The 27,701-nt window shown below is 50.1% G+C and overlaps 1 protein-coding gene across 2 annotated transcripts in view; it reads right to left on the bottom strand.

Moving 5' to 3' along the window:
- The window catches only part of Tmco4 (transmembrane and coiled-coil domains 4), an 83,300-nt gene that overhangs the window by 48,412 nt on the left and 7,187 nt on the right, over window positions 1-27,701 (bottom strand). For both annotated transcript variants that reach the window (XM_052177862.1, XM_052177863.1), the window contains 4 exons: window positions 24,351-24,507; window positions 18,568-18,746; window positions 12,859-13,033; window positions 11,317-11,344 (listed from right to left, as the gene is read on the bottom strand). In XM_052177862.1, the coding sequence (XP_052033822.1) occupies window positions 11,317-11,344; window positions 12,859-13,033; window positions 18,568-18,737 (373 nt within the window). In that variant the 5' untranslated portion in view covers window positions 18,738-18,746; window positions 24,351-24,507. The remainder of the gene's footprint in view (window positions 1-11,316; window positions 11,345-12,858; window positions 13,034-18,567; window positions 18,747-24,350; window positions 24,508-27,701) is intronic.

Below are 27,701 nucleotides of genomic sequence, written 5' to 3'. Positions count from 1 at the left end.
CTTCTGTTTGGGGCAGAAGGGTGGGTCCTGAGTCCTGGGCTATCTCAGGTATTTTGGAGTGGGTTTCCTGTCAGCTTACCAGATGACCAATTCACTTGTAATTGAAGTGGCCCAGCCAGCCAGCCACTTTGAGACTCAGGCCAAGGCTCAACTTATAGGTGGCCATTCCTGAGGATCAAATGACCCCCTCACAGGAGTTGACTAAGACCAGTGGAAAACACAGATATTTACCTTATGGTTCATAACAGTAGCAAAATTACAGTGATGAAGTAGCAATGAAAGTAATTTTATGATTGGGGGTCACCACACCATGAGGAGCTGTACTAAAGGGTCACAGCATTAGGAAGGCTGAGAGTCACTGCCCTGGAGTCTTCTGAGTCTCTCAGACCAAATACAGGCCATTAGCTAAGAACAGAGCCGCCTCTCCTAAGAAGGGGGCTGGTTCTTAGCCTGGTTCAAGCGCTTTGCTCTGCCTCCTCTGTTGCTGCCACCTGGCATGGGTGTGACTATTGTTCTCTGACCTCAGTCACCCTGCTGGTCTCTCCTTTCTTTCTGGCCACATGCACTCTGCTGGCCGGTAGCCAGAGAGATCTATTAAAACCTTCCGTCAGATCATTTTCCAGCCCTGATTAAAACTCCAACAGCTCCCAATGTCTTTAGAATAAAACCAACATATCTGGCCAAGGCCTGCCCTGGTATGTCCCAGACCCCTGCCCGACATCCTCTCTTGAATCCTCTACTGGCTGTCTCTGCCACAGGCTAAATGCATGCTGACCTCAGAGCCTTCGAACTTGCATGCTTGCTGTCTGAAAAGTCCCTTTGCTGGACAGGCCCGTGTCCACCAGTCAAGCTTTAGCTTAAAATACCAGCTCCTTGGCAAGGCCATCGGCTCTTCACTGAGGGCCGCCTGGCCTCCGTCATTCTGTTTCTCAAAGGGCAAAGCTCTTGGCCTGCTCCTGGCTGTCTCTTCATAGCTGTGCTTAGTAGGTGCACTCACTGACAGACCACAGTCCTCCTGACCTACTAGGTTCTCTGCTGTGTCCATAGCCCCACACGGCACAAAAGACCTATGTCATCTCTCCATGAGATATCTGTGTTCAGGAACTTGGAGTCTTTCCTTCCCCGAAGACATTGGGGTGTAGGGGGCAGAGAGGATAATGCTAAGCTTCTCCCCCAAACCTTTCTTATGAGCTGAGCTCTACCAATGCTTAGAACATTCTTTCTGAGGTCCATGCTTAGCTTGGTCCTTCTCAGAGGTCACCTCCTTCGGGACGTTCCTGTGGACGCCACCACAGCCTCTGTTCTCCTGTCAGCAGCAGTTCCCACTGATCACCATTTAGATGGGCAGTTTTGGAGCTTGGTTGGTAAAGCGCTTGCCTAGCATGCGCACGAAGCCCTGGCTTCATCCCCAGCACTGCATAAACCAAGCATGGTGGTGCACGCCTGTAATCCCAGCACTTCAGAGGTGGAGGCAGGAGGATTATCCTGGCACCTTGTCTCAAGCAAACAAATAAAAATCAATGTCAGCAGTTTGGCTGCCTACATTTTTTACTGTCTATCTCCCCTCTCTAGAATACAAATTCCAAACTTATTGTGCATTCCTGTCGGGCCCTGCTTGAAACAAAGAGAGGTTTATAACCTGCATGAGTGAAGGAGGACTCTCTGGGGGAATGGATAGATGACCCAGAGTTGGGAGAGACCCAAACTAAGGAGGGTTAGTCTGGGTGAATTTGTCACTCCCTCTAGCAGAAAAAGCCTATGAGATGGTTTAGCAGATACGGATGCTTGCTGCCAGCATGCCAATCTGAATTCAATCCCCAGAACACATATGGTGGAAGGAGAAACCAACTCCCACAGTTGTCCCCTGCCCTTCACACAGGCGCCACACTCCGTCCCCACTAAATAAATGGCAAGAAAACCCAACCAACTAACCTATGATTCTAACCACACTAATCCAGAAGCGTCACTCTCCACTAAAAACTGGGCCACATTCTGACCTCCACTTCCGGTCTACCCTGCCTTCTTAAACCTTCTCAGCTTCCCGAGGAGGCAGGCACAGCTATTCACACCATCATGTCAGAGAGAACCACACCGGACTGGTCACTTGCCCAGAATTCTTTGCAACTTGGTAGAGACGTGGCCTGTACTCTTGAACCCAACTGTGATGCGTGTGTCTGTGTCTACAGGTACACCAGGATGGAGCTCAGGGTCTTGGACATGCTAGGCAAGTACTCTACACCAGCCCCAAGAATGTTTTAAATCTGGCACTATTGAACTATAACTGGAGGATACTGTGAGTCCGGCCAGAACAGGACGCATGAAGTGTACAAGGACACTTAGCATTGCCCTGTTTTGTTTTGTTTAAAAGTGAAGTCTTACTGCAGCACAGGCTGGTCTCACATTCTCAGTCCTTCTGACTGCACCCTGAGTGCTAGATTACACCCGTGCACCACAGGACTGTCCCTAAAATTACCCTTCAAGATGACACGCTCATCCTAACACTTGTAAGATGGTTTTGCAAAGATTGAAGTGCAAGAGTGCCTCCTCTCTAAGAAGTCGTGGGAGCAGCTGCCCTCTGAGCTGGGGCTGGGAGCAAGGCTGGGGGCTGCAAGAGCTGCCTCCTCTAACCCCCTTCCTCACAGCCTTTGGGGACAGCCTCACAGGCCACGCCAATGTACCTGCCGGCCCGCCCATTGCGCTGCTAGCTCCCTGTGTGCCAGCATCCCTGATTATGAATTTCCAGGAAGATTTCTTATCTGTCCCTGTTCTTATTCTAATGAAAAATCAGAAGTCATGTTATACCTCAGCTCCATTCGTGGACTGCCCGTGACCAGGGCAGAGGGTGTGAGATCTACTTCAGAGGCTGTCTCCAGGTTTGCCTCCTCAGAGGCAATGCCAGCCTCATGGCTGCACACCTGGCTAAGTCACTCAGGCCTGGAGGTGGCATAGCAGGTCAGAGCGGGTTGTGGGTGATGCTTCGGGGATTCGAACCCACCACCTGGCTTCCAGCTATGTGGCTGCAAACAGGTTATCATATCTGCTGTGCCGTATTGTCCTCTCTTGTAACATGGGGACAGGCGTTGCATCTGTCTCCTAAGGGAGTGCTTGGAAAGGAAGCCCTGAGCTGGGAGCCAGGCATCCAGCAGGCACCCAGCGAGTTCCACTCTAGGAACTGTGCCCAGAGCCCAGAGCCAGGCCGGTGCTCCTAGCAGCAGTTCAGAGCTTATTTGCCAGATGCTGCAAAAATTAATCATCAATGGCCCGCATCTCAAGGACACAGGCAGGGAACTCAGCAATTGGGTCACAGGAGGGACATTTCAGCTAGGTTAGCTTCAGTCCACAGAGCTCTGATTATTAGGGGTGCAATCCTTCCAGAAAGTCTTCTCCCAGGACGTAAGAGTTGAGTGAAAGACACACACTGCTTTGGCTCACGTGTGTGCACCTCCCCGGGACCCTGGCCTTATATTGATCTGCAGGAGTTCCGCAAGAGTCACGCAGAATGCATAGGGCAAAACTCAGGGTTCAGTCGCCTCAGCTCTGATTCAGAGTTCACACTGAAGTTCATGCTGCCTTAGATGGAACTTTGAAATACAACCCTGGCCTCCCTGTTTCACTTGTGGGGCCTTGATTTCTTCCCTATAAGTGCGGATAACAAAGCGCATTTCAATATGAGGTTAGATACTGTGCCATAAGTCACAATCTATATAGAGGGCCCAAAGAGCAGCTCAATTGACTTCTAAGGATTACTGAGAGCAAATAAACAGGTCTCACCTGTGATTGCGACTGTTTGATTTTGCAGTGATATTTGTGTAGGGACAGATACAGGAGCACATGTAGGAGGTCAAAGGTCAGCCTCGGCTGTCTCCCTCAGTGGTCTTCTCACTGGACCTAAAGCTCACTGACTCAGCTAGGCTGACTGGCCGATGAGCTGCAAGACTCTGCCTGTCGCCATGTCCCCAGTGCCAGAGGTACAGAGGATTGCTGCTGTGCGTGGCTTTCCCACGGGTTCTGGGGATCTGAACTCACAGCCTCGCATTTGTACAGTGAGCTCTTGGCTGACTGAGCTATCTCTCCAACCCTGGGGACACTGTTGGTTGTCACAGGAGATGTGCTATTGATATATAATTGTTTGGAGGCTGAAGAGGCTGCCTGACATCCCACAGCAGGCAGGATGCCCTTCCACAGAGGATCCTCTGCCCCGGGCTTCCGCAGAGGCAGCCGTGTGAGAGCTGCCAGCTCAGGTGATTAACATGTACTAGTTTTTACAGCTGTGTGGGTTGCTATAGCATAGAGGAAATGATTGGCGGCCCATCCAGTTGCCAATATGGGATCACTTCGTAACTATCATACCCAGACTGTCAATAAAGGTCAATCTTCCAGCAAGTTCCGAGAAATGTGGCCTTCCATGGTGACATCCTGGGCGGATTGCACGGGTGCTCATCCTGCCCAGCACAGGGAGCAATATAGTCTCCCTGCTGGGCAACCCAAGCCAGTCTCTGGAGGAGAAGGATGCTCAGAGGGTCCATCCAGCTCTGGTCTGGATTTATTTTCTGAAGAAAGACCATCTGCCTATTATTCTGCTCCTTCTTCCATTCCCTCTTTCTTCCTATTCATCATCTGTACATTCATCCATCCATCTACCCATCCACCCATCTATCCATCCATCCACTCATCCATTCATCCATCCATCCATCCATCTATCCACCCATCCATCAATTTATCCATCCATCCATCCCTCCACTCACCCATCTATCCATATATACATATGTAATATTCTGCCTACATACCTGCTTTTATCCATCCACCTATCCATCCATCCACCTATCCATCCATCCATCTATCCACCTATCCATCCATCCATCCTCCATCTACTCATCCATCCATCCATCCATCCATCCTCCATCTACTCATCCATCCATCCTCCATCTACTCATCCATCCATCCATCTTAATAAGGGTGCTTGGTAAGTGGTGGGTTTTCTTGATACAAACACAAAAGGCAGTGCAGGTTGAGACTACTTCACAGAAGTTGCCCCTGAGAGAGAAGGAAGCCATTTTAAACCCACGCAATGATCCTGTAAGAGCCTGCGCCAAGGCTGGCTCATGGCATGGCGGTGTATGTTGGTGTTCACGTGTGCTCATGATGGCTTGAGGTTTGCTGGTGAAATGAGGAGTAGTCACATGGCTACCCCTTTCTCTGGTGAGAAAGGAAACTGAGGCAAATGAAGGAGCAAGGCCAAGCCAGGGGAGAGGCAACGGGGGAAAAGCGGTGGCCCAAGAAGCCAGAGACCTGGTATTGGCTCCGAACCAACCTTTCAGTGTGCTTCTCCAAGAAGCCTCCCTTCCCTTTCCTGACTTTGGTCTCTCCTGGTGAAATGAGATCATCCAAATCGACCTCACTGGGTGAGTCAGCCTCAGGTCTGCAAACTGAGGCAAGTGTCTGAAGTGCTTCACTGGGGGCAGGGGAGTCAGGTGGGCACACGAGCCCCTAGATCCATGCTTGGTACAGAGTGCGTGCTCAATACATGGTGTCTTCCTTGTCGATGAGATTATACTATAGGTTCTGGGTTAAATCTGCCCATCAAAAGCAGGTTGGAGACTTAGTCCCAATGCCTGTGTATTAAGTGGTGGGACCTTTAAGCCAGGAGAGAGTAAAGCTGACACAGCCAGAGTGGGTCCCAGCCCCATCCTGCTTTCCCTCTCTTTCCTGACCTCCCCTACCTTACATTTTCTGCTTCTGGACACTTCAGCATAAAGGCTCTTGCCAGATGCAGGCCCCTTGATACTGGACCCGAGGCCCTTCAGAACTTTAAGAACTCCATCTTTGTTCTCTGTGAGTTACCTTGTCTCGGGCTTTTTGCCACAGCACACACAGCACGGTTTAAGAAAAGGATGCAGAGCTAGGAAGTTCACCCAGTGGGCAAAAGGTTTGCTGTGCAAGCATGACATCCTGAGTTCGAATCCCCTGAACTCAAGCAAAGCTGGCCACTGAGGTGAAATGGGACAGGGAGAGAGGAGAATCTCTGCAAGCTGGAGGCTGGCTAGCCTGGTGAATGGCGCAGAAAATGACAAAGAGCCCCTGTCCCAAACAAGATGGAAGGTGAAGACTGACACCTGAGGTTGTCCTCTGACCCTCTCATGTACACATAATATATGCATACCCTATAGCATGTCCCTCCCACAACTGATTATATATGCACGCCCTGCGGCATGCCCCTCCCACAACTGATTATATATGCACACCCTGTGGCATGTCCCTCCCACAACTGATTATATATGCACGCCCTGTGGCATGCCCCTCCCACAACTGATTATATATGCACACCCTGTGGCATGCCCCTCCCACAGCTGAACATGCCTCTCCCCCAACTTAAAAAAAGTAAATAAAGGACTAAAAACATCCTCTGGGCCAGAGCCTGGAGTAGTCTTCCAGGATCAAAGACCATTATTGATGACATTGTGAGCCTGTTGGGGCCAAGACTCCAAATTTCCAGCCAAGCTCTGGGATGCGGATGCTGTTAGTGGTATTGATGCTGGTGCTGGTCTGTAGACCACACTGGGAGTTGTGGGCTTGGAGATCTTTTCTAGCAACACAGAATACAGTTTTCTTGCAAGTATCAGCATTCATGAAGGGTAACCTACAGGCTCTGTCATCCTGTCAGATAGTGACACCACCACACAAACCCTTCTTAGTGAGCACACGTGAACAGGAAGACTACACAGCCCATGTGTGACCCGAGGAAGCCCTGGCTCCCCACGATTCAAGGGTCTCCAAACACCACCTCGCATCAAAGGGTCACCAGAGACAAGCATCAGCATTTCCACGACCCCCGGCTACAGGTGCCTGACAACCAGAATCTTAGAGAGGAGGCAGCACTCCTGGAACTTCCTCTCTCTGCAGGTTCTGTCACAGGACACTTTCTCCACAGCCCACTCTGCTGCTAGACTGTGGCTATGGACCTCATGCCTGCCCAGGCAAAATGCACCCTGACCAACTTCCGAGCCTGGTCACCCTAGGCCCCTCTCCCACGCCATCTGCAGCCCTATGGATTTTTTTTTTAAGGCTGTGTGTGTCTCATATAGCCCAGGATAGCCTTGAACTCTAGATCCTCATGCATCTGCCTTCCAAGTTCTACGGATAAAGGCATGTGCCACCACACCTGGCACTAATCATCTAGCCTGGGATTTCTTCAAATTTTCCACCCTTTTCACTGGTTAGCAGATTAAGCACCCGAGGTTTAGGGACTAAAGGTTCAGAGTAAGGAATACGCATTACCTATGAGCCAGCAGAAGGCGGTGGACAGCAGCTACGGGGTAGCAAGCAGGTGCCATGGAGACAGCTAGGGCTGCTTAGCAGGTAGAGCAGTGTGTCCCCCGCTGCCCCTCCCCCATGAAGATGTACCTGACTTTACGTCAGAAAAAAAACCACTACTTTTTCAGATATCAAATTAAAACTCTCAAGATGAGGTTATCCTGGTGAAATGATCTTCCAAGAGAGTCACAGAGGGGAAGCCAGGGTGAAGGTGGTCCTTAGGAAGGCCGGAAAGGGATTAGGACCAGGTCAAGGTGCTCAGAGAGCCTGCAGACACTAATCCCGTTACAGCCTCCAGAGGGGGCACCATCCCGCTGTCTGCGTCTCAGCCTCTGGACTTCACAGAGGACACAGAGGAAGTCAGGTGGCTAACGGGAGCCCCAGGAAACTAAAGCGGGCAGAATGGGGCCCTGCCACGCACAGAGTGACTTTGGCAGATGGCATGGTTAACTGTCCCCGAGCCGCCTCTCCATTAAAAAAAAAAAAATCAGCAGATGTACCTCCTGAACTCATTCAACAGGAAGGACTTTGCTAGGTACCTGGTCCTAAGCCTGACCTACAGGAAGCTTCCCAATAGTGGGGAAGTATTACCAAGGAGTCACGTGAGAAAGTACAAAGCCACGTTTGTGGTTCACGCTGGGCGGCCCAGTGACTTCCCCAGCGGGTGACAGTTCAACTTGGTCAGTCTGGATTTGGAATTGTTGTGAGGCTGTTCTGGCCCACGTAACTGAGGAGGAAAACCAGCCCTGAATATGAGTCGTCAAGGTCATGAGCATCTCGGGGACCAGGGAGCAGAGGCTGAGCGAAGGGAGAGAGAGGCGAAAGCGGCCAGCTAGAGCTGAGTGAACCTCCAACTCACTCAGCTTCCGGACTACAGGTGTCATGTGACCTCGCCTCAGGCTCCTCCCACTACAGCCAGAGAAGCTTTCAGTCACCAGGCTGTCCCCTCCACGATAGAGCGCACCCTGAAACTATAAGCCAAAAGTTGTTAGGTCTCAAACCCAGGACTGAGGTGTCTACCTAGTGTACCAAAGCAGGCCTGGCTGCCATGCTCTGCATGTTTCTCTCAGTCCCGACCTGTTCTGGGCATGGCTGCCTCGGCCCACCTTCCCCCAGCCGCCCACCTATACAATCCAGTCATTTTGGTTACTTGGGCCTTCTGTCTGCTCTTCACTCTCCTGGCCGCCCCCCCCCCCACTCTCCTCGTGTGGCTCAGTCCTTGTGTTAACTCTGGACTCCCCCAAATGTCCCTGCCCCTGACTATGCTCTTCCTCAGATCTACAATAAATCTTCTCCTCCACTACACTTGAAGCAGTCATGTTCCTTCCTTTTTATTTCTTTCTTTTTATTCAAGAGCAAATCCTGTCTTGCTCAAGCTGGTAGGTCTTTAGAAACTTTTTTTTTAAGTGTGGGTAGGTGTCTGTCTGCATGAGTGTCTGTGTACCGCGTGTGGTACAGAGTATCGGATTGCCTGAGACTGCAGTTATAGATAAGGATGCTGAGAATTGAACCCAGGACCTCCAGAAGAGCAGCCAGTGCCCTTAACCTCTGAGCCATCTCTCCTGACCCAATAGTCTATTTTTAAATTAAAATAAACAGACAAACAAAAAGCAGGGGGAACCAGTTCTCCATTCCCATTATTACGCAGCTGAGTTTCCCACAGTTGGGGAAGTCTCAGGGCTCAGAACACGCTTAGTGCAATGGTGGAGTCTCTGCCCTGGGAAAAGCACCTTCCTGTAGCGTCCGTCTGCCAGGACAGTGTCCTCATGTTCTGTCAGGTACCTTGTCACAGCAATGAGAAAAGCGATCGGTACATGAAATGCCTGCTGGTAAGGAGGGGCCGTGGCTGTCCCTGCCAGTGCGGTGTCAGGGTGGTTTGCAGGTCCGTGGAAGAGCCTGAGCTGCAGGCTAGAGGATTCTAGAATGCTGTACCCAGAGCTTAACGGGCTGTTCCGGAGAGCCACCCAAAAAAGGCTCCAACTTGTGAAAAAAACGCAAATGTATTTGGGGGGGGGGGGAAGAACTATAATCCAACTGCGTGAATTCAGCTTCCTAGGAGGTCCTTTCCCAGGATCAGGCACACAGGGGCGGCGGCTGCAGCTGTTTAGCAGGCGTGCTGGCTGCTTTAGATGTCAATTTGACACAAGTTAAAGTCATCTAAGAGGAGGGAACCTCAGTTAAGAAAATGCCTGTATAATATCCATCCAGCTGTAAGATATTTTAATTAGAGATTTATGCGGGAGGGCCACCCCTGGGCTGGTGGTCCTGGGTTCTATAAGAAAGCAGGCTGAGCAAGCCATGAGTAGCAAGTCAGTCAGCAGCGCCCTCCATGGCCTCTGCATCAGCTCCTGCCTCCAGGTCCCCGCCCTGTGTGAGCTCCTATCCTGACTTCCTTCTGTGATGAATTGGGGTGTGATGGATTAAACAGAATAAACCCTTTCCTTCCCAACCTGCTCTTTGATCATGGTGTTCATCACAGCAATAGACACCCTGACTGCAACGGTAGGTATGCACAGGGCAGGAGCTACAGGGTCACAGAAGCTTGCACCAAAGTTCCAGAAAGCTGGGGATTCTAGGCAACATGTGGCAGAGTTAGAATCCCTGAAAGGAGGCCCCAAGAGACCTGGAGATGAAGCTGGGACGGTGAATTGTGAACCCAATTGTGAAGGGCGACTCCAAGGAGATGGAAGAATCAAGACCGTGGAATGCTACAAACCCAATGAAGTGTGCAGGCAGCAGAACTGGGGAGTGGGGTTGCTGGAGCCTGCTGGAGCCTGCTGGAGCCTGCTGGAGCCTGCTGGAGCCTGCTGGAGCCTGCTGGAGCAAAGGCCCAGCACACGAGGAGGGACCACCTAGAGCTCGGGATGTCAGACTGAGGGTTGCAAGATGTGTCCTTTGCTTATTTCTTCCTCTTGGAATGGGCCTGCTTACCCTGTGCCTTTGGATACTGGGAATACATTACTTACATTATTGATTTTACAGAGACTTATAGTAGAAAGATCACTTTGAGTATCAGAGAAAACTTTGGGCTTTTGGTAACGTTAGAACTGTTAAGATGGGACTGGAGAGATGGCTCAGTGGTTAAGAGCACTGACTGCTCTTCAGAAGGTCCTGAGTTCAAATCCCAGCAACCGCATGGTGGCTCACAACCATCTGTGATAAGATCTGATGCCCTCTTCTGAGGTGTCTGAAGACAACTAGAGTTCTTACATATGACAATAGATAAATCTTTGGGCCAGAGTGAGTGGGGCCGGAGCAAGCAGAGGTCCTGAGTTCAATTCCCAGCAACCACATGATGGCTCACAACCATCTGTTCAGCTACAGTGTACTCATATAAATTTTTTTTAAAAAAAGAACTATTAAGATGAACTAAATACACATTGTGTTATGAGGCAGCCACAGGGTATCACACTGATGTAGGCGGTAGTATGATGACTCATTGTCAGTGACTCAGGGCACGGCTATATGTACCCAGACAGGTTACATGAAGGGGGAAGACTCACTCTATGTGGGCAGCAGCTCATGGGCTGGGGGCATAAAAAAGAGAACACAGACAGGGAACCAGCATTCATCTGTCTGCCTCCTAACTGTGGATGCAGTGTGACCAGCTCCCTACCCCCGTCCCCTGTTCTCACACCTTCCCCACAGGGATGGGCTGTGCCCTCAAATTGTGAGCTAAAATAAATCCGCCATCCTTAATGTCACTTTTGTCCGGCCACCTGGCAAGCAAGGGCTGAGTGGAAGGAGGTAGGGACACGGTGAACAGAAAGACCAAGGACAGAAAGTTGTGGTGTCCAGCATGGGGACCATATGCAAAACTGGAGGGGGACAGCCAGAGGGCTACAAGGAGTTGGGAGAGGCCACACATGGGGCTGGGGCTTGACTGTATTGAATAAGGAGGTAGGAGAGAGGATGAGCTGCCCCTCCCCCCAGAGACATAGGTGTGGCACTGTCCCCAGCCTCACTGAGTGTGGACCACACCACAAAGACAGCAAATCCACTTACCATCCTTGAGTGAGAAGCTCAGGAGGTCCTGTGGGAAAAGGAAACAGAAATCGGTGAGGTGCTGACACGTCCCACTCAGCTCGTGTGACGGTGAGGTGCTGACACGCCACCACCCAGCTCGTGTGCGGCTAAGTGTTGACTCCTATGCAGTGGAGATGGCAAAAGCCCTCCACCCTACAGGGCAGTGGCGAGCCAGGTGCCGACTGTGGCCAAGGTGAAGAAGAAAGACCTCAGATCCTGCCTGTGTGTGCGGCTACCAGCAGCCCATGCCACAAGCTCTGCCTACTTAAACCACTCTCAGAGAGGGTGGGTGACATGCCCAAGGGCACACAGCAAGGCTGCTGCTTCAGAAAAAAGGTCACTGTAGCGTGGTTGATTGTAGTAGGCTCTGAGGTCAGACCAAGGTTCAAATCCTGGCTTTGGCTACTTATTAGCTGGGTGACTGTGAAACTTCATCTCTCTGTGCCTCAGTCTCCTCAGTACAAAGTAAGGATAATTATGCAGGTTAAACATCCTGAATTTAAAAATCCCAATTCTAAAAATGTGTGTGTGCGTGTGTGTGTGTGTGTGTGTGTGTGTGTGAGAGAGAGAGAGAGAGAGAGAGAGACAGAGACAGAGAGTATATATATTTGTATATATAAAACTATATATGTATGTGTATATACATGTATATATCTATGTACATATAAAACTATATATATATTTAAGATTCATTCATGTGCATGCATATGAGCGCATGTGAGTTTATGTGCACTATATGCATGCAGGAACCTGAGAAGGCCAGAAGAGGGCGCTGCATTCCCCAGAACGGGAATTCCAAGAGCAGTGCAGGCTCTTAATGGCTGGGCTGTCTCTCCAGCACCCCACTCCCAGTTCCAAAAACATTTCAAGTGAAAAAAATTCCATACTGTGAACTGTGGTTCCACACACACAAGTATTAAAATCATATAAAATTACCTTCAGACTATGAGTGTAAGATACACAGGAAACAAACATCCACTTTGTGTGTAAAACATATGCTCCATCTAAAGATGCCTTATTATGTGTATGTAAGTATCCTGGCCGTGGGTTGCTGGGGACAGAGAAGTCACTCCCCTTCTGAGTCAGTCCTGTGCGCTGGAGTGGCTGCAGCCTAACATTCCGTCATCATATATTCTGGTGATGATTATAGCTGATCCTGAATCATTATGGTAGATACCTTTACTATTCATTTAATGTGCAGAGAATGCTTATAATGAGGTCTTGCCTTTACAGACGTTAACACATTTGAATCGCAAACATCCTCCTGCAGTACGTAACACAGGCTGAGTACTCAAAGTCCAAAGTACTTGCAAACAGAAGTCCCTTCAATGCTTCCAGTTGGAAGAGGGAGGCTGGAATATTTTCTTAACATTTCTTTTTATTTTATGTGTCTGGGTGTTTTGGATGCATCTGTCTGTGCACTACATGTGTGCAGTACCCATGGAGTCCAGAAGAGGGCGCCAGATCCTCTAGAACTGGAGTTGTAGATGGTCGTGAACAGCCACCCAGGGGCTGGAGTACCTGACTGACTGCTGATGGGTTGTCTTTCAGAATGGGATCCTTCAATAAAGTCTGAGCAAAGATGTCGGCTCCTTCACCTCCCAAGCCGCTGGCAAAGGCCATCATGGTTGGGAGGACAGTTTCAGACAGATGCAGCCATTTCACCAGGCCCGTCACAAATTCTGTGCAGAAGGAGCTAAAAAGAGATATAGTTAGATCCAGACCTCTTGGGGAAGGTGGCCTGGAAAGGCCAATGGTGGGTGGATGGACAGGGCCACATATGTCAACCTGTGACTAGGGTCCAGGAAACACAGAGATGGACCAAACAGAATCCTAAGTGACACAGCTCCTACCTTCAGTCTCCATCAAGACTTTTTTTTACCAAGAACCACAGAGGGGAAGGCAGCCAGCAGCTACCACCTATGTGACCTGGCCTGGAGTCATGCTGGGGCACAGGGGACAGAGGGAGGGGCTGAGTCCCAAACTCTACCTGCAGAGTTGGGCAGCAGCCCTGGGGAATCAAGAGAAGTGACTGGATGTCACCAGGGGCTCATTTCTGGGAGGATGTCCACTGTGAGGGCAGGATCCTCACTTCACTAGGGAGGGGACAATGGGGCCACTGTGAAGAAGAGGCAGGAACCCTGTGATCTGAGCAAGAAGTGCACCGGATCTTGGGGACCGTGGCGGAGTCCACACTGGCTTTCAATGCAAGCTGCCCTTGTGCGCAGGACTGAGTTTTTGGTGATGGGCGATGGGACGTGGGGAAAAGGAGAATTCATTAGAAAGCAGAGAAATGGGAAAGGGTTGAAGCAGACCTGTGGCGTTCCAGCCAGCTCTCCACCGGGGAACTGGCCAGACCAGGTTGGACTCCTGGCGATATTTAGAGCTCCCTGGTGGTGAAGGAAGGTAAGGAGCCCCCACCCTTAAACAACACTGCCCACCCATCCTGTTCCTTACACCTGCCGAGAGGCCTGTTAGGCCAGGGCTATTGCAGGGTGGGTGGGAGCTAGGGTCTAGATCCTGATGTTGCTGTCACCAGAAGCTGGCCTGAAAGCAGAGGTTACTAGGGCGTCCCTGGAAACCAGCACTCACAACAGATGGGAAGGAGGGAACAGAGCTGGGCACAGGGCAGAGGGCAGCTGAGCTGCTTGTCACCATCTTGAGGGACACCTAAGCTGACTCTGCTATTGACCCTGGAGGAAGTTCTGAAGATGGTGTGCCCAGTGGCTTCAGATGGTGACTCTATGCCAGCTATCTTGGGGAGTCAGGTGACATCTTGGGAATGTGGTCCCATGTAGCTGACAAGCCCCAAAGGTTATAGACAACTCAGGGCTGAGCTGACAGCCCTTCCTTCATTCCTATAACGAGAACAGAGCACCACAGCAACTTGGGAAAATAGCTTGTCCTCATTGTCTGTGCCTCTGAGTCCTCATCTGTAAAATGGGTTTAAGAGACCAGCTTCATAAGGCAGCACACAACATGCAGCCCATGCTCGAATAATGCTAGACGGAGTAGTAACTATTAACATGACTGAGGGAGACAACAGAGAAAAGGGTGAGAATCTGACTGTGGTGTCAACTGCTCTGGGGAAGCTTCTGAGTCCCCAATTCACCTCTCATATTTTCTAAGGCTGTAAAATGTAGGTGACATGGGGACCCACCCCAGGAGTTATACAAGAAGATAAAATGACAGGAGCAGCGTATGGTATGGCATCTGTAGACCTGCAGTAAACGTTATCTCCTGAGATGGCTGTGATAGATAACTCACTTCCCGGTGGATCATCGCGGGGGACTGACCTAGGGTAGCAGGTGGGTGTGGACAGGGATGGCCTCAGGAATGATTAAGTGGGTGAACAGACAGCAATCAGTGTACACACGGGAATGGCTCAGGGCCAAGAGAGTAGTCTAGCCTGCCGGATGTTGGGGAAGGCTGAGACCTAAAGCACTAGCTTGTCATACGAGCACAGGGTTAAAGGGCGCTGCCACCGGCGCTGCCACAGTGGCTGTGTGGCTCTGGGATTGGCTATTCCGCCTCTCTGTGCCTTGGATTTTGAATACGTGACATAGCTGTGATAATGATGAAACCTACTTCTTAGGGTTGTTGGAAAGATTGACAATATGAATATCTATCCTGGGCAAAGAATGGTCCATACGTGGTACTACCTACTGACATAATTCCATAATGGTTGCTCTCAGTTTACAAAAAGCAGCCTAGGGAAAAGGGTTTATTTGGATCACAATGCCAGGTTATGGTCCATCACCTCAGTAAGTCAAGACAGGAACTCACAACACCAGATTTACACTCTTAACCAGACACGGGACAAGCCCACAGACCCTTGCTTACTTCCTTGTTCTCTGCTACATAATATAGCTCTCTTGACGATCCAGGGCCTCCTGCTAAGGGAATGGCACTGCCCACTGCCCACAGTGGGCTGGGTCTTCCTACATTAACCACGGAGACAGTCCTCCACAGACATGCCCACAAATCAATGTGATCTAGATTGTTCCACATTAAGACTCTTCCTAGGTAGTTCTGAGTTGTTGTCAAGTTGACAGTTTAAACGGCACAATGGTCTAGTGAAAACCTGTGTGTGTGTGTGTGTGTGTGTGTGTGTGTGCGCGCGCGCGCGCGCGCGCGCGCAAGGCCTCAGCTTCCATTTCCAGCACCATTAAAAAATGAAATAAGTCAATGACAGCAAAGTCTTTCTATACACAGACTTGTAGAATTCTTACTACAGTCCCATGAGGTCTGGGAGGTCTTAGATCAACCCCAGGCCTCTGGATATGGCAACCTAGATGCAGACATGGTAAGTTGTAGGTCTAGACTCACACATCTATCCTGCACCCCCAGGAGCCATGCTTACCCACCATGGAGCCAGCCCCTCTCGGGCAACTGCACCACCCAGAGTCATCATGTGCTTGTCACTAAGATTACCATAGGACACCCTGGTTTCTGGGGTTCAAGCTCTCCAGGATCCCAAAGGGGAACGAGGGCAAGGCTTCCTTGGAATCTTAGCTTCCTCATGCTTCCTCCAAAGTTCCTCCCCTCATAGACCACAAACTATAGCCTTCAGGAACCTGGCCCCTAGTTTGCTTTATGAATAAAGTTTTATTGACACATAGCCATGCTCTTGTAGCCACTGTTGGGGTTAAGACAGAGAGTTACGACTAACTGACATAGATCATAGTCTGAAAAACCAAACAATACCTGAGCCTTGGCAGAAGGAGTTTGGGCTGAACTTTGTCTACCCAACCAGTTTTGACTTTTTTTGAGACGTGATCTCAGCATATAGACCAGGTTGGTCTTGAACTTGTGATTTTCCTGTCTCAGCCTCCTGAGAGCTGATGCTAAAAATCATTAAGTGTGTAGCAGGATAGAGGTCTGGGCCTGGAGCTGCTGCACCTGGCACTACATTGCTTCTTTGGTTTTATTTCTGTCTTCCTTCCTTTTACTCATTCACGTCTCTCTTTCTGTGGTGCTGGGACTGAGCCTCATACATGCTAGGCAGGCACTCTCCCGCTGCACGTCGTCCCTACCCCCAGCTCTACATTCTGAGGAAATCAAATCAACTGTGAGGAACATCCTCCAGGATGCACATGGGACAGATAAAAAATAAATAGTTGAGACACCAGCTTTGATGTCCCAGGAGGACAAAAAACGGCCACCAACTGTTTTCTAAAGATAACAGAAACCAACAGTAACCTATCTGGGAGTTAAAATGATGGAGGGTTATTTTTTTTTAAATGTGTTCTGCCTTAAAATTCAGATGGGTTGTGACAGGAACACAGCATGGGAAACTGAGTTGAGGGGCCAGGGAGCCCAAGGGGGAATCTGCGAGACATGGGGACAGAGCTCACATCCCTGGTACCCTCCTCGTAGCGTTCATTGTTCATTGGGTCCTTCTCAGGACGCACTCAGTTTATTAGGTGGCAGTGGGGTACCCAGCTCATCTGTTTAGGGGAACTGTCAGAAAGACAGTGGCTTTGCAGGCTGGGTGCAAGTCAGGGACAGAGAAAGTCCTAGAGATGGGCAGGGGCTTGCCTGGTGAGGTCACCTGAATGAGCTGTCCCTCAGACATCTGAATACTTGGTCCTCAGTTGGTGGTGTTTGGGGAAGGGTTGGGGGTATGGCCTTGTTGGAGGAGGTGCGCCATTGGGGGCGGGCTGCGAGGTCCCAGAGCCTCCTGACAGCCCCAGTGTGCTCGCTCCCTGCCTCCTGAACGCAGCTCTGTGACGCGGGCTCCCAGCTAGCTGTTCTTGTCACCTGTCTTTGCTTTGCAATCGGGAAAGGGACCGCTAACCCTTTAAGGCTGAAACTATACTTAAACACTTTCTTTTATAGATCGCCTTGGTCATGTTATCCCAGCAACAGGAAAGTGACTGAGACACAAGGGCATGGACTACCCAGACGGAGGCCACGGGTAGAGTTAGTAAATGCCCATTGCCAGGTATTGAGCACCTACTGTGTGCCGGGCACTGTGCTGCTAATCGTACAGATGCAGAGTCAGACTGCTGGTCCTCACACAGCTTAAGTCAACCTCCTGACACTGCAGGAGACTGGAAAGTATCAGAGTCAGGATGTGACAGGAGCGGAGCGTGCAGCCATGGAAGGCTCCGCGGCTCCGAGACAAGTGCTGCTGTCATTTTCTCAGGGGCTTCATTGAGCACCAGGGCTCACTGAGCTTTGGGAAGGTCCTGGAATTCAAAGGTGGTATCTGCCTTCCAAGGAGCTCGGGTGCAGGGGTGGCAGGTCTGGGAAGTGTTCCACTGGGGACTGGGAGAAGTAGCCACGTGCCCTACGCAGATCAGTGGGGAAGATGCCCAATTGCCCCATGGGTGAGGGCAGGCTGGGGAAGCCCACTAAGAGTCTGGCAGGTGGTACATCCAAGGGTCACGTAGTATCTGGGGAAGCGGCACGCTGTTGACGCTTTCTCAGTAACACCTCTCGCCTCTGAGCTCTCTTTCCTTCCTCAGACTTCAGAGTCTGTTATCTTCTGCTCTGTCTCATCCTCACAGTAAGAAGGCTCCCATATCAACACCACCCTACTGACAAAGATGGACCCTGCTGTGCCCTCCCTCCATGCCACATTTTGAGTGGCCAAACCCTACCCCACTCTGGTCCTTACGGCCTGAAGCCCAGGCTCCTAACCACCACACTACACTGCTGCCAACGTGTGACCTAAGCCCGCACCTGGAAGATAGCATCACTGACAGATGTTAAATACCAAAGGGCACCTAACATTGCTTTGTCCTCACGATGCCCCCCATCTCTGCTCGCTACTGTCACATCTGTTGGGTGAGTGTGTGGGGTTGTCTCCTTGGACTAAGTATTCAGGGAGCTCATGGCTTTTAGTTCATCAATATGGTTGGCACTGTGCCCAGCACATGGTAAGTGCTCAATAAACACGCTTTATGAATTATTAGATCTCTTGTCCTCTAAGGACAGTGACCTACTGGAGGGGAGGTATGGGGTCTGTCTCACTTATCACATACACAATGCCTTCCATGAACTGAAATCATGCCCGGCATCTGGTAGGAGCACAAAAGATGCTCGGGGACAGCATACATGAGAGACAATGGGACAAGGGGCACCTCACCCGCCTATGAGGCTGAGATTCCCAGAGGTAAGGATGGGCTTGGGTTCATCTGTGGGACCTGGGAGCTGACTGGGTGTTGGGAGTCACCTCCCTGATGAGGCCTGGCCTTCCCTCCAAGGGACAGAAAAGCTCACCTCTGCTCAGGCTCTGGGAACAGCTGTGACAAGGAGATGCCACAGAGGGCGGCGTAGGCGAAGCGGTTGGCCTCGGAGAGCTCCTGGCCCAGGGGCTGCTGGGAATCCCCTTCTGCAGCTGGCTCTGGAGCCGAGGGCTGCCTTGGGCGTGGCTTGTTCCATGTGGCCATTCCTGGCCCCTGCAAGAGAGAATCCCAGTGAGCTGCTTCCAGGGGAAGGTGGGGCTCCTAGAAGACACTGACATCATCTCTTATAAACTAACCGTAGAGGCTTTGCCTGGAATCCCAACTCTAGGAAGGCTGAGGCAGGAGGATTGTAAGCTCCCAGTCAGCCAAGACTAAGACATTAGGGTCACTAAAATGATGATTTCTATTCATACCTTATTTGTTTTGGTTCGTTTTGAGACGGGTCTCATGTATAGCTGAAGATGGCCTCACACTCACACCTTCTATCTCTGCGTCCAATGCTGGGATTACAAGCCGGGCCACTATGATCAGCTCTATTCACACGCAGACTAGAGGTATGGGGTACCCGCCTTTAATGCCGGCATTTGGGAGACCGGCAGACAGATCTCTGTGAGCTCAAGGCCAGCCTGGGCAGTGCAGGGGCAGACACAGAGACAGGCAGGTACCCGGAGGTCATTGCCCAGCCATCCTGACTCTAAGCTGCTGAGGTCCGGGTTCACTGAGAGAGACATCATTGTCTCAGAGAATAAGGTGAAGAGACATTAAGGAAAATACCTGAGGTTGACCTCAGCATTTACATGTGCAGACACAAGAATACATCGTGTATGTGTGTATGTGTGTGTGTGTGTGTAATACACATACCTACCACATGCACACAGAATTGTTGGTTCTATATGGGATGAATATATATATATATATATATATATATATACATATATGTGTATATATATATATGTATACATACATACATACACACACACACACACACACACACATATATATATACACACACACATACAAAGTCATTGTCTTCCAACAGTGCACAGAGTAACAACTACACACATAGGCTATTTAGAGGTGACTCAAAGTCCCCCTTAGATGTGCTATGCAGTGTACATGTGACTACTATGCTGCTTTAGACAAGGGCACTTGAGCATTGTCACATGTGAGTGTCTATGAGTAGTTCTAGAACCAGTCCCCACATAGGCACCAAGGTGTCACCATGGTCCCCAAATGGAAACAGCCCAAATGACACCCACAGAAGAGATGTAGATTGAGTCCCATGACCATTGATTGACCATGGCAGAGCAATGAAAAAGAGCCTTGAGAACAATAGAGACACAACCCACACACCACACACAACTGGCAGAGAGCCATCCACTGGCACAGGAGTCTGTGCACACGCAGGAGTCTGTGCACATGCAGGAGTCTGTGCACATGCAGGAGTCCGTGCACATGCAGGAGCCTGTGCACATGCAGGAGTCCATGCACACACAGGAGTCCGTGCACACACAGGAGTCTGTGCACATGCAGGAGCCTGTGCACATGCAGGAGTCCATGCACACACAGGAGTCCATGCACACACAGGAGTCCATGCACACACAGGAGCCCATGCACACACAGGAGTCCGTGCACACACAGGAGTCCGTGCACACGCAGGAGTCCATACACATGCAGGAGTCCGTACACATGCAGGAGTCCATGCACACGCAGGAGTCCATGCACACGCAGGAGTCCATGCACACACAGGAGTCCATGCACACACAGGAGTCCGTGCATATGCAGAAGTCTGTGCATATGCAGGAGTCCGTGCACATGCAGGAGTCCGTGCACATGCAGGAGTCCGTGCACATGCAGGAGTCCATGCACACACAGGAGTTCATGCATATGCAGGAGTCCATGCACACACAGGAGACCATGCACATACAGGAGTTCATGCACACACAGGAGTGTGCAGAAAAAAGGATTCTGGGAAGGGTGTACCCCAGATATCTGGATGTCCAGCCCCCTCCGCCTGACCCTGATGGCTGGGTGTGGTGGTGCACACCTTTAATCCCAGCACTCAGGAGGCAGAGGCAGGTGTATCTATGAATTCCAGGCCAGCCTGGTCTATAGAGTGAGTTTCAGGACAGCCAATAGAGACATCATGTCTCAAGAAACAAACCAATAAAAAAATAGAAGAAAGAAGGAAGGGAGGGAGGGAGGGAGGGAGGGAGGGAGGGAGGGAGGGAAGGAGACCCTGGTAGTTCAGCCTTGCCATACTTTGATGTTTGTCACTGACAAATGACTATGTAGCTGCCCAGGAAAGCCACTCCTCAGTTACCAACAGAGCCCATGTGTGACCCGAGCTGGACCCAGGGCTCACACTACACATTGCTTGTTAAAGGGACGACTGCTGCTGCATGGTTCTGCCCGCCTCTAGTCACAGCACTTGGGAGGCAGAGATAGACACATCTATATGGGTTTACTGCCAGCCTGGTCTAGGCTAGCTGGGGCTATACAAGGAGACTCTGATTTAAAAAAAAAAAAAAAGAATAAAAAGGATGCTTAGGACATTCAGCAAAGAAATGTTTCTCTGGTGCCCAGCACAGGGTATAGGCGTAATAAACAATAAAATCTAATACTGGGCGGGGCATATAGTGAGCGCCTGACCCTGGATCCATCCCCAGTACACAAACTAAGTGTGGAGAAGCATCTGAAACCTTAGCCCTCAAGAGGCAGAGGCAGGAGGATCCCAAGTTTAAAGTCACTTCAGGCGATATAGCTGAAAGCCATCTTGGGACACACAGACCTTGTCTTGAAAACTGTCTGTCCCTGGGTGCCAGGACTGTGAGTCTGACTGCAGTTCTAAGAAGGGCTATAATACATGGTTTGCACATCCGCAGTCAGCCTCAAGGGGAGCCACTGGACCTGGGTCACACAGCCAGCAACGGCAGACTGACAGAACCCAGGCTAAGCTCTGGGCCATTGGCTGTTTTAAATAATGGCCACGATTCTAAGAACTTCTGAGTTTAGCAGCCAATCCCACAGTCCTTAGCCCCTAAGTTTGTTTATATATATATATATATATATATATATATATATATATATATATATATATATATGCACACACACACATATATGTATGTATGTATATACACATATATGTGTATGTATATATAACTCATTTATACGTATTTTTTAATAAACTATCTCTCATAGGTCCACAACCAATAATGTTTTTAAAACATAGTTAAAAGCAACAAACGTTTTTTAAAGGGTAAACTTAAATATCAACTTTAGGATAAATCGGCCACTGATTAGTCTCTGGTCTCTGTAATATTTATAGTTCTGAACAGTGAATCACAGTTGGCAAAGCACTTTCTAATCTATTTCATTCTCACAAGCACCACATGTGGTTAAGTAGGGAGTGAGGCAGTAGGATTCCCTCCTAGGCGTGGGCTCAGGTAGGCTGAGCTCCTTCCCTGTATCACAGAGTAAATGAGCGACTTGGACGTTTGATTTCAAACCTCTTCTTCCCTCCTCTACACCGGTGTTAAGAATCCAACTTCCCTTGTTTCAGATGGAGAAACTGAAGCCCAGAGAGGGGAGGATCTCCACTGAAGGCTCCCAGCAAGACTGGCCTCTAGCGGCTGCTCCAGGACTCTAGGCTGGAGACCGCAAGTGGGGGTCAGCCTCGTTCTGAGGACCACCTGCCAAAACGGTGGACTGGTAAGGGGTCCACAGCACTGTAGTGTGCCATTTGCAGGTGATGGTAATTACACCTATGATCTGGGGGTAGCCCAAGATGGTACTATGTTAAGCTGGCATCTGGGGAGCCTATTAGTTCTCTGTCTGAAGAAAAGAGCCTGCGAGCTGACAAGCACGGGCCTGCTTGCTCCTCACTACTGGGGAGGAGTGTGTGAGGCCCAGTGAAGCTCAGGTTGAACACGCTGGCTCATTCCCACAATGCCCTGCTGTGCAAAGCAGTCTCTACATAGTGGGGCTTGTGACCTTTGCATCAGGACCGAACCTGTTGCTTTCCTGTTTAAAAGTGTCCCAACAATGGCTGTTAGTGGTTCTCAACCTTCCTAATGCCAACACCCTTTATTTAACACAGTTCTTCATGTTGTGGTGACCACCCCCCCACCATAAAATTATTTTGTTGCTACCATTATAAATCAGAAATGATCAGATATGTGACTCCAAATGGGGTTGTGACTCCTAGGTTGAGAACCACTGGCTTCCCTGCTCCCCCATCCCCATTTCTGTCTGCTGTGGAACCCTATCTCATGGCCTGCTGCCTGCCTCAGCCCTCACTCCCTCACCACACTGGTTGCCTCTCCTTGCTGCTCTCACATCTGCCTGCTGCTCTTATCTGAGCCTCTGCAGGGCCCCACCCCCTGCCTGGCACTCCCTTCCCCTGACACCACATCTGGCCTCAGCCTGAATGTCACCTCCTCTGGGAAGTCTTCACTGACCATGGAAAGTATCTTTGCCCCTGTCAGCCAGCACCCCACTCTACCTTAATAATGCTTATTTACAACTAGAAGAGTGTTGTAGTGGGTTGGCCTGATGTTGTTTGTATTTGGATGTTTATTCTGCTTCCTCTAGAGGGGTTGGCCGCACGAGCAGTCCATCGGGTACTTAGGCGATGTCATGTGAACCTTCTCCCCATTTTAACTGGCCTGTAAATTCCAGAGCCTGTGATTGGGCAGTGGAGGGGAAAGGGAGGACTGGAGGTTCGAGAGTGGGGGTGGGTAGGGAAAGGGAGGAGAATGAGAGAGGAAGGAGAGAAGGAGGAGGAAGAGGAGAGGAAGACCATGGAAGCGGAAGAACAGTGTAATCCAGCAAGGCACGGGTGGGTGGGCGGGCAGTCAAGGGATACAGGGGACCTGTGTGGATGGATGGGAGGGAGGGCTTCTCCCACCAGGAGAGAATGTGTGTGTGTGCATGTGGATGTGCGTGTACGTGTGTGTGCACGTGTGCATGTGGATATGCGTGTGTGTGTGTGTGTGTGTGTGTGTGTGTGCGTGTGTGCATGTGTGCGCGGTGAAATAGATAAGAAAGCATATGTCAACAGAAGGGCTGGATAAACACTGTACAGGAAACATGAGAGATGGAAGGTTACTAAAACAAAGCTGGAGTAACAAAATAGAAGAACAAGGATGGGACCTGAAGAACAAACAGGAGCAAGTCACAGGGGTGGGCGGGCTGGAGGGGCATGTCCTGAACAGAGAAGACCGATAGGGGTGGGCGGGCTGGAGGGACGTGCCATGGGCAGAGGGGACAGTATGTAGCAGATCCTAAGGCAGAATGAAGAGTGGGATTTTGAAAACTCAAGATGATATCCAGGGTAGCCAAAGCTCTGCTGATAACTGGGCATGCAGGATGGCCCAACTGATGAGACTCAGGGTGTTATCATGGTGACCGGGCCCAGTGGTCCAGGGAAGGCTTTTCTCCTATTCAGAGGCAGTGGCTACCCGGGATGAGGGAACCTCCCAGCATTAGTTCTGGGGCTTGCTTTACAGCTGACATAACTGTGAAATGGAAGTCAAAAGAACTCCATTAGGAGGGTACACAGACACTTGAAGGTCTTTTCATAGTCTCAAGTCAATCGTAAGTATCCACCCCACCACACGCTAACCAACTATTGATTTAAGAAGCTTAAGGTGCTTGCCGGGTAGCAGACACCGGGCTGTTTGGTGGGGACACAGAGGTGACCATGCCATGACAGAGAGAGAGAGAGAGAGACAATGGCTCGTCTCACGGGGGCTGTAGAGTGAGAGACAGACAATGCCAAGGATCTGCAGGAAAGGAAACCCCAGTGGCCCTTACCCAATTCTGGAGAACCAACGTGGGCGTGGGCGTCTCTCTCAGCAAGTCCAAGGGCAGGCTGTAAAGCTTCAGAGGGTTCTTCAAGGAAATATGCAAATTACTCTACAGACCAAACCAGAAAAACCAGCCAGGGGTCCAGAGGGCGTGGAACCTGGAGCTGGGGGAAGAAGACGCAGTTAGCCTGAGCTGTGCCCATTCACTCACTCAGGAGCCTGTCCCAGCAGAGCAGCAGTTAGCCTGAGCTGTGCCCCTTCAGTCACTCAGGAGCCTGTCCCAGCAGAGCAGCAGTTAGCCTGAGCTGTGCCCCTTCAGTCACTCAGGAGCCTGTCCCAGCAGAGCAGCAGCCAGTCCCCACTTAGGGATCCCCGAGTGCCAGGCACAGCTCGGTCCATCTCACAGATGTCCTTGTGCTTTGAGCTGTGACGGCACCTGGGCCCTGGGCTAGCCTTGGCTCCACAGGCAGGAGTTCTGTCTCTGTATTGCACCCAGCTTGCTGGATCCGGCAGAACAGCTGCTCAGAAAATACTTATTTGTGAACGGTCTAGATGGGAAACTTCTCACACCGCAATGGGGTACCAGATGGAAAGGGGAGGTGTGGCTAAGTGTATGATGTCACTCGGGGATGGTCCCAACCCAGGGTACCCCCAAACTTCAAACAATTTGAACTCCAGTCTCTGTCCATCTGTTAGCAACATTGGTTCACATGTGCTAGGCAAGAGCCCTGACTCTTTAAACACACACACCACACACCACACACATATACGCATATCACACCACACACACACACATGCACACATATCACACCACATACACACACACATATCACACCACACACACACACACACACACATGCACGCATATCACACCACATACATACACACATATCACACCACACACATACACACATATCACACCACACACACACACACACATATCACACCACATACACACACACATATCACATCACACACAGACACACACACCATACACATAAACACATATCACACCACACACACACACACACACATGCACACACACCAGAGTATACTAAACTGCCTAGTCTATCCTCAAACTTGAAGTCTTTTTTAAAGATAGAGTCTGACTGGGTTGGAATTCACTATGTAAACCAGGCTAGACCCAAACTCACAGTGGTCCACCTGCCTCTGCTCCCTAGTCTCCAGACTGCTAAGATTACAGACGTGAGATACGATGCTTGGCCATCAGCCTTTACGCCTCTGTGGAAATCAGCTGTCCGTCGTATGTCTGGGCGTCTTGTAGCCCTGCTTTATCTGATGCTCTGTTTGTCTGTCTTTAGTGTCTTAATGTAGCTTTAAAAGTCTTAAAAGCAGACATCGTTCTTCCTGGACTTTGTCCTTGTGTTTTTTTTTTCTTTTTTCTCTTACTTAAAAAAAAATTGTGTTCCACAGTACTAGCATCTCCAAAATGCTGGGGTCTTCCATGACCCCTTCAGTCCTGGGACCTTTAAGTGCTGCTGAAGTTGCACCTGCACCAACGGTCTCTCACAGAGCCAAGCTTCAGCTGCTCTCCATGACCCCTTCGTGCTTTCAAAACCAGTTCCAGCTGGGAGACATTTCCACATGACCACGTTCAGCTGCAGCACAGGGTGTCACCTTGGCCACCTCTGGTGCTTCTGTGTGCTGAGTCTCACGAAACACTTCCCAGAAGATTTCACCTCAGTGCCACTGCTCTCTTCTTAGTCACAGCTAATGTCCCAGCTCCAGCTGACCAGCATCGATTGTCCCAGCAAAGGTTTCACTTTAGCGGTTCCGGTACCTTGCTAATCACAGTCGATTCTTCAGCCCCAGCTAACCAGAACCACAGGTTTTCATTTTGAAATATGGAATGGCCTTGATTTAAGTCTTTAAGGGACTCTCAAACGTCCCTCTGGAACCTCAGACGCCAGGCCTCTGTCATCTGCATGTCTCCTAATACACTTATCTTCTAAGATCCTGAAGAACAGCTCACAGTGGTAAGAATGCTTGATGGCTTTTTTAGCCCAAAGTTCTAAAGTCCTTCCACAATCCTCCCCCAAACACCGTCAGGTCTGACCCAGCAATGTCCCCGCTCCTGGTACCAATTTCTGTCTTAGTAAAAGTGTTTCTATTGCTGTGGTGTAACACCATGACCAAAAACAACTTGGAGAGGAAAGGGTTAATTTCGCTCATAGTTCTGTAGTTCCATATCACAATTCATTGAGGAAAGCAGGTAAGGCAGAGACTCACACAGGGCAGGGACCTGGAGGCAGGAGCCGATGCAGAGGCCATGGAGGGTGCTGCTGACTGGCTTGCTCCTCATGGCTTGCTCAGCCTGCCTTCTTATTGAACCCAGGACCACCAGCCCAGGGATGGCCCCAGCCACAATAAGCCAGGCCCTCCCACATCAATCAAGTGCTGCTTTAATTAATAAAATGCCCCACAGGCTTGGCTATACCCCGATTTTATGGAGGCATTTTCTCAATTGAGAGTCCCTCCTCTCAGAAGACTTCAGCTTGTGTACATAAAACTAGCCAGCACACACACCCAGCCAGGAAGATTACATTTGCCTCTTTAAAAACTAACCAAATTTTAAATACTTTGTCGATGCCCAAGAATCCCTAAAAGTGAGGAAATTGAATTGAATTGAATTGGATCCTGTGGAAAAACCACGCCGAGAGAAAAACTTGACAAGAAGGGTGATTTCCAAAACCACTTCTGCAAGGTGAACTGTCAGGGACGAGAGTGAGTGTATTTAATCTGTTTTCTGCCATAAAACCCCTTTGAACTCTCTAGAAGGTCTGTGTGTGTCTGTCGCTCCTTGGGCAGGGAATCCTGATGTGTCAGGATGCTGGCCACGGCCCACTCCCAACAGCGAGGAGCTGGATTCAGAGTGATTTTAGTATTTTCCTTTTATGTTCATGTTTTGTGAATTATCAATATGAGTAAATACTAAATAAGATCATGAAAAAAAGACATTTAAAAATTACAGTATTGCTAAAGTTTATAAAATGTCCCCCAAAGGTCCCAGCAGAGAGAACGTGGGGTTCAGTGTCATGGTGGGGTGATGGCACCGCCTTTGAGGGACGGGGCCCAGTGGGAGGAAGTGATGTCATGGGGTCTATTGGGTCTGCCACTTCCAATCTCTCTGTGCCTTGGCTACTGTGGGGTGAACAGATTACCTCACATTCCCACCATGATGCCCTGAGCCGCAACAGGTTCCAGGCAGCAGGGCCAAGTGATCCTGACTGAAGATTGAGTCTTTGAGCAAAACAATCCCTTTCCCTCATTAAATTATCTGACTAGCAGACACAAGGGTGGAGCTGGTTTGTGCTGGCCCAGATGTGGGGCCTGTGAG

This window comes from Apodemus sylvaticus, chromosome 3 (assembly GCF_947179515.1).
Source record: "Apodemus sylvaticus chromosome 3, mApoSyl1.1, whole genome shotgun sequence".
Classification (NCBI taxonomy): domain Eukaryota; kingdom Metazoa; phylum Chordata; class Mammalia; order Rodentia; family Muridae; genus Apodemus; species Apodemus sylvaticus.
The sequence above is the reverse complement of the archived record's forward strand: the minus strand, read 5'-3'. Positions and strand labels throughout refer to the sequence as shown.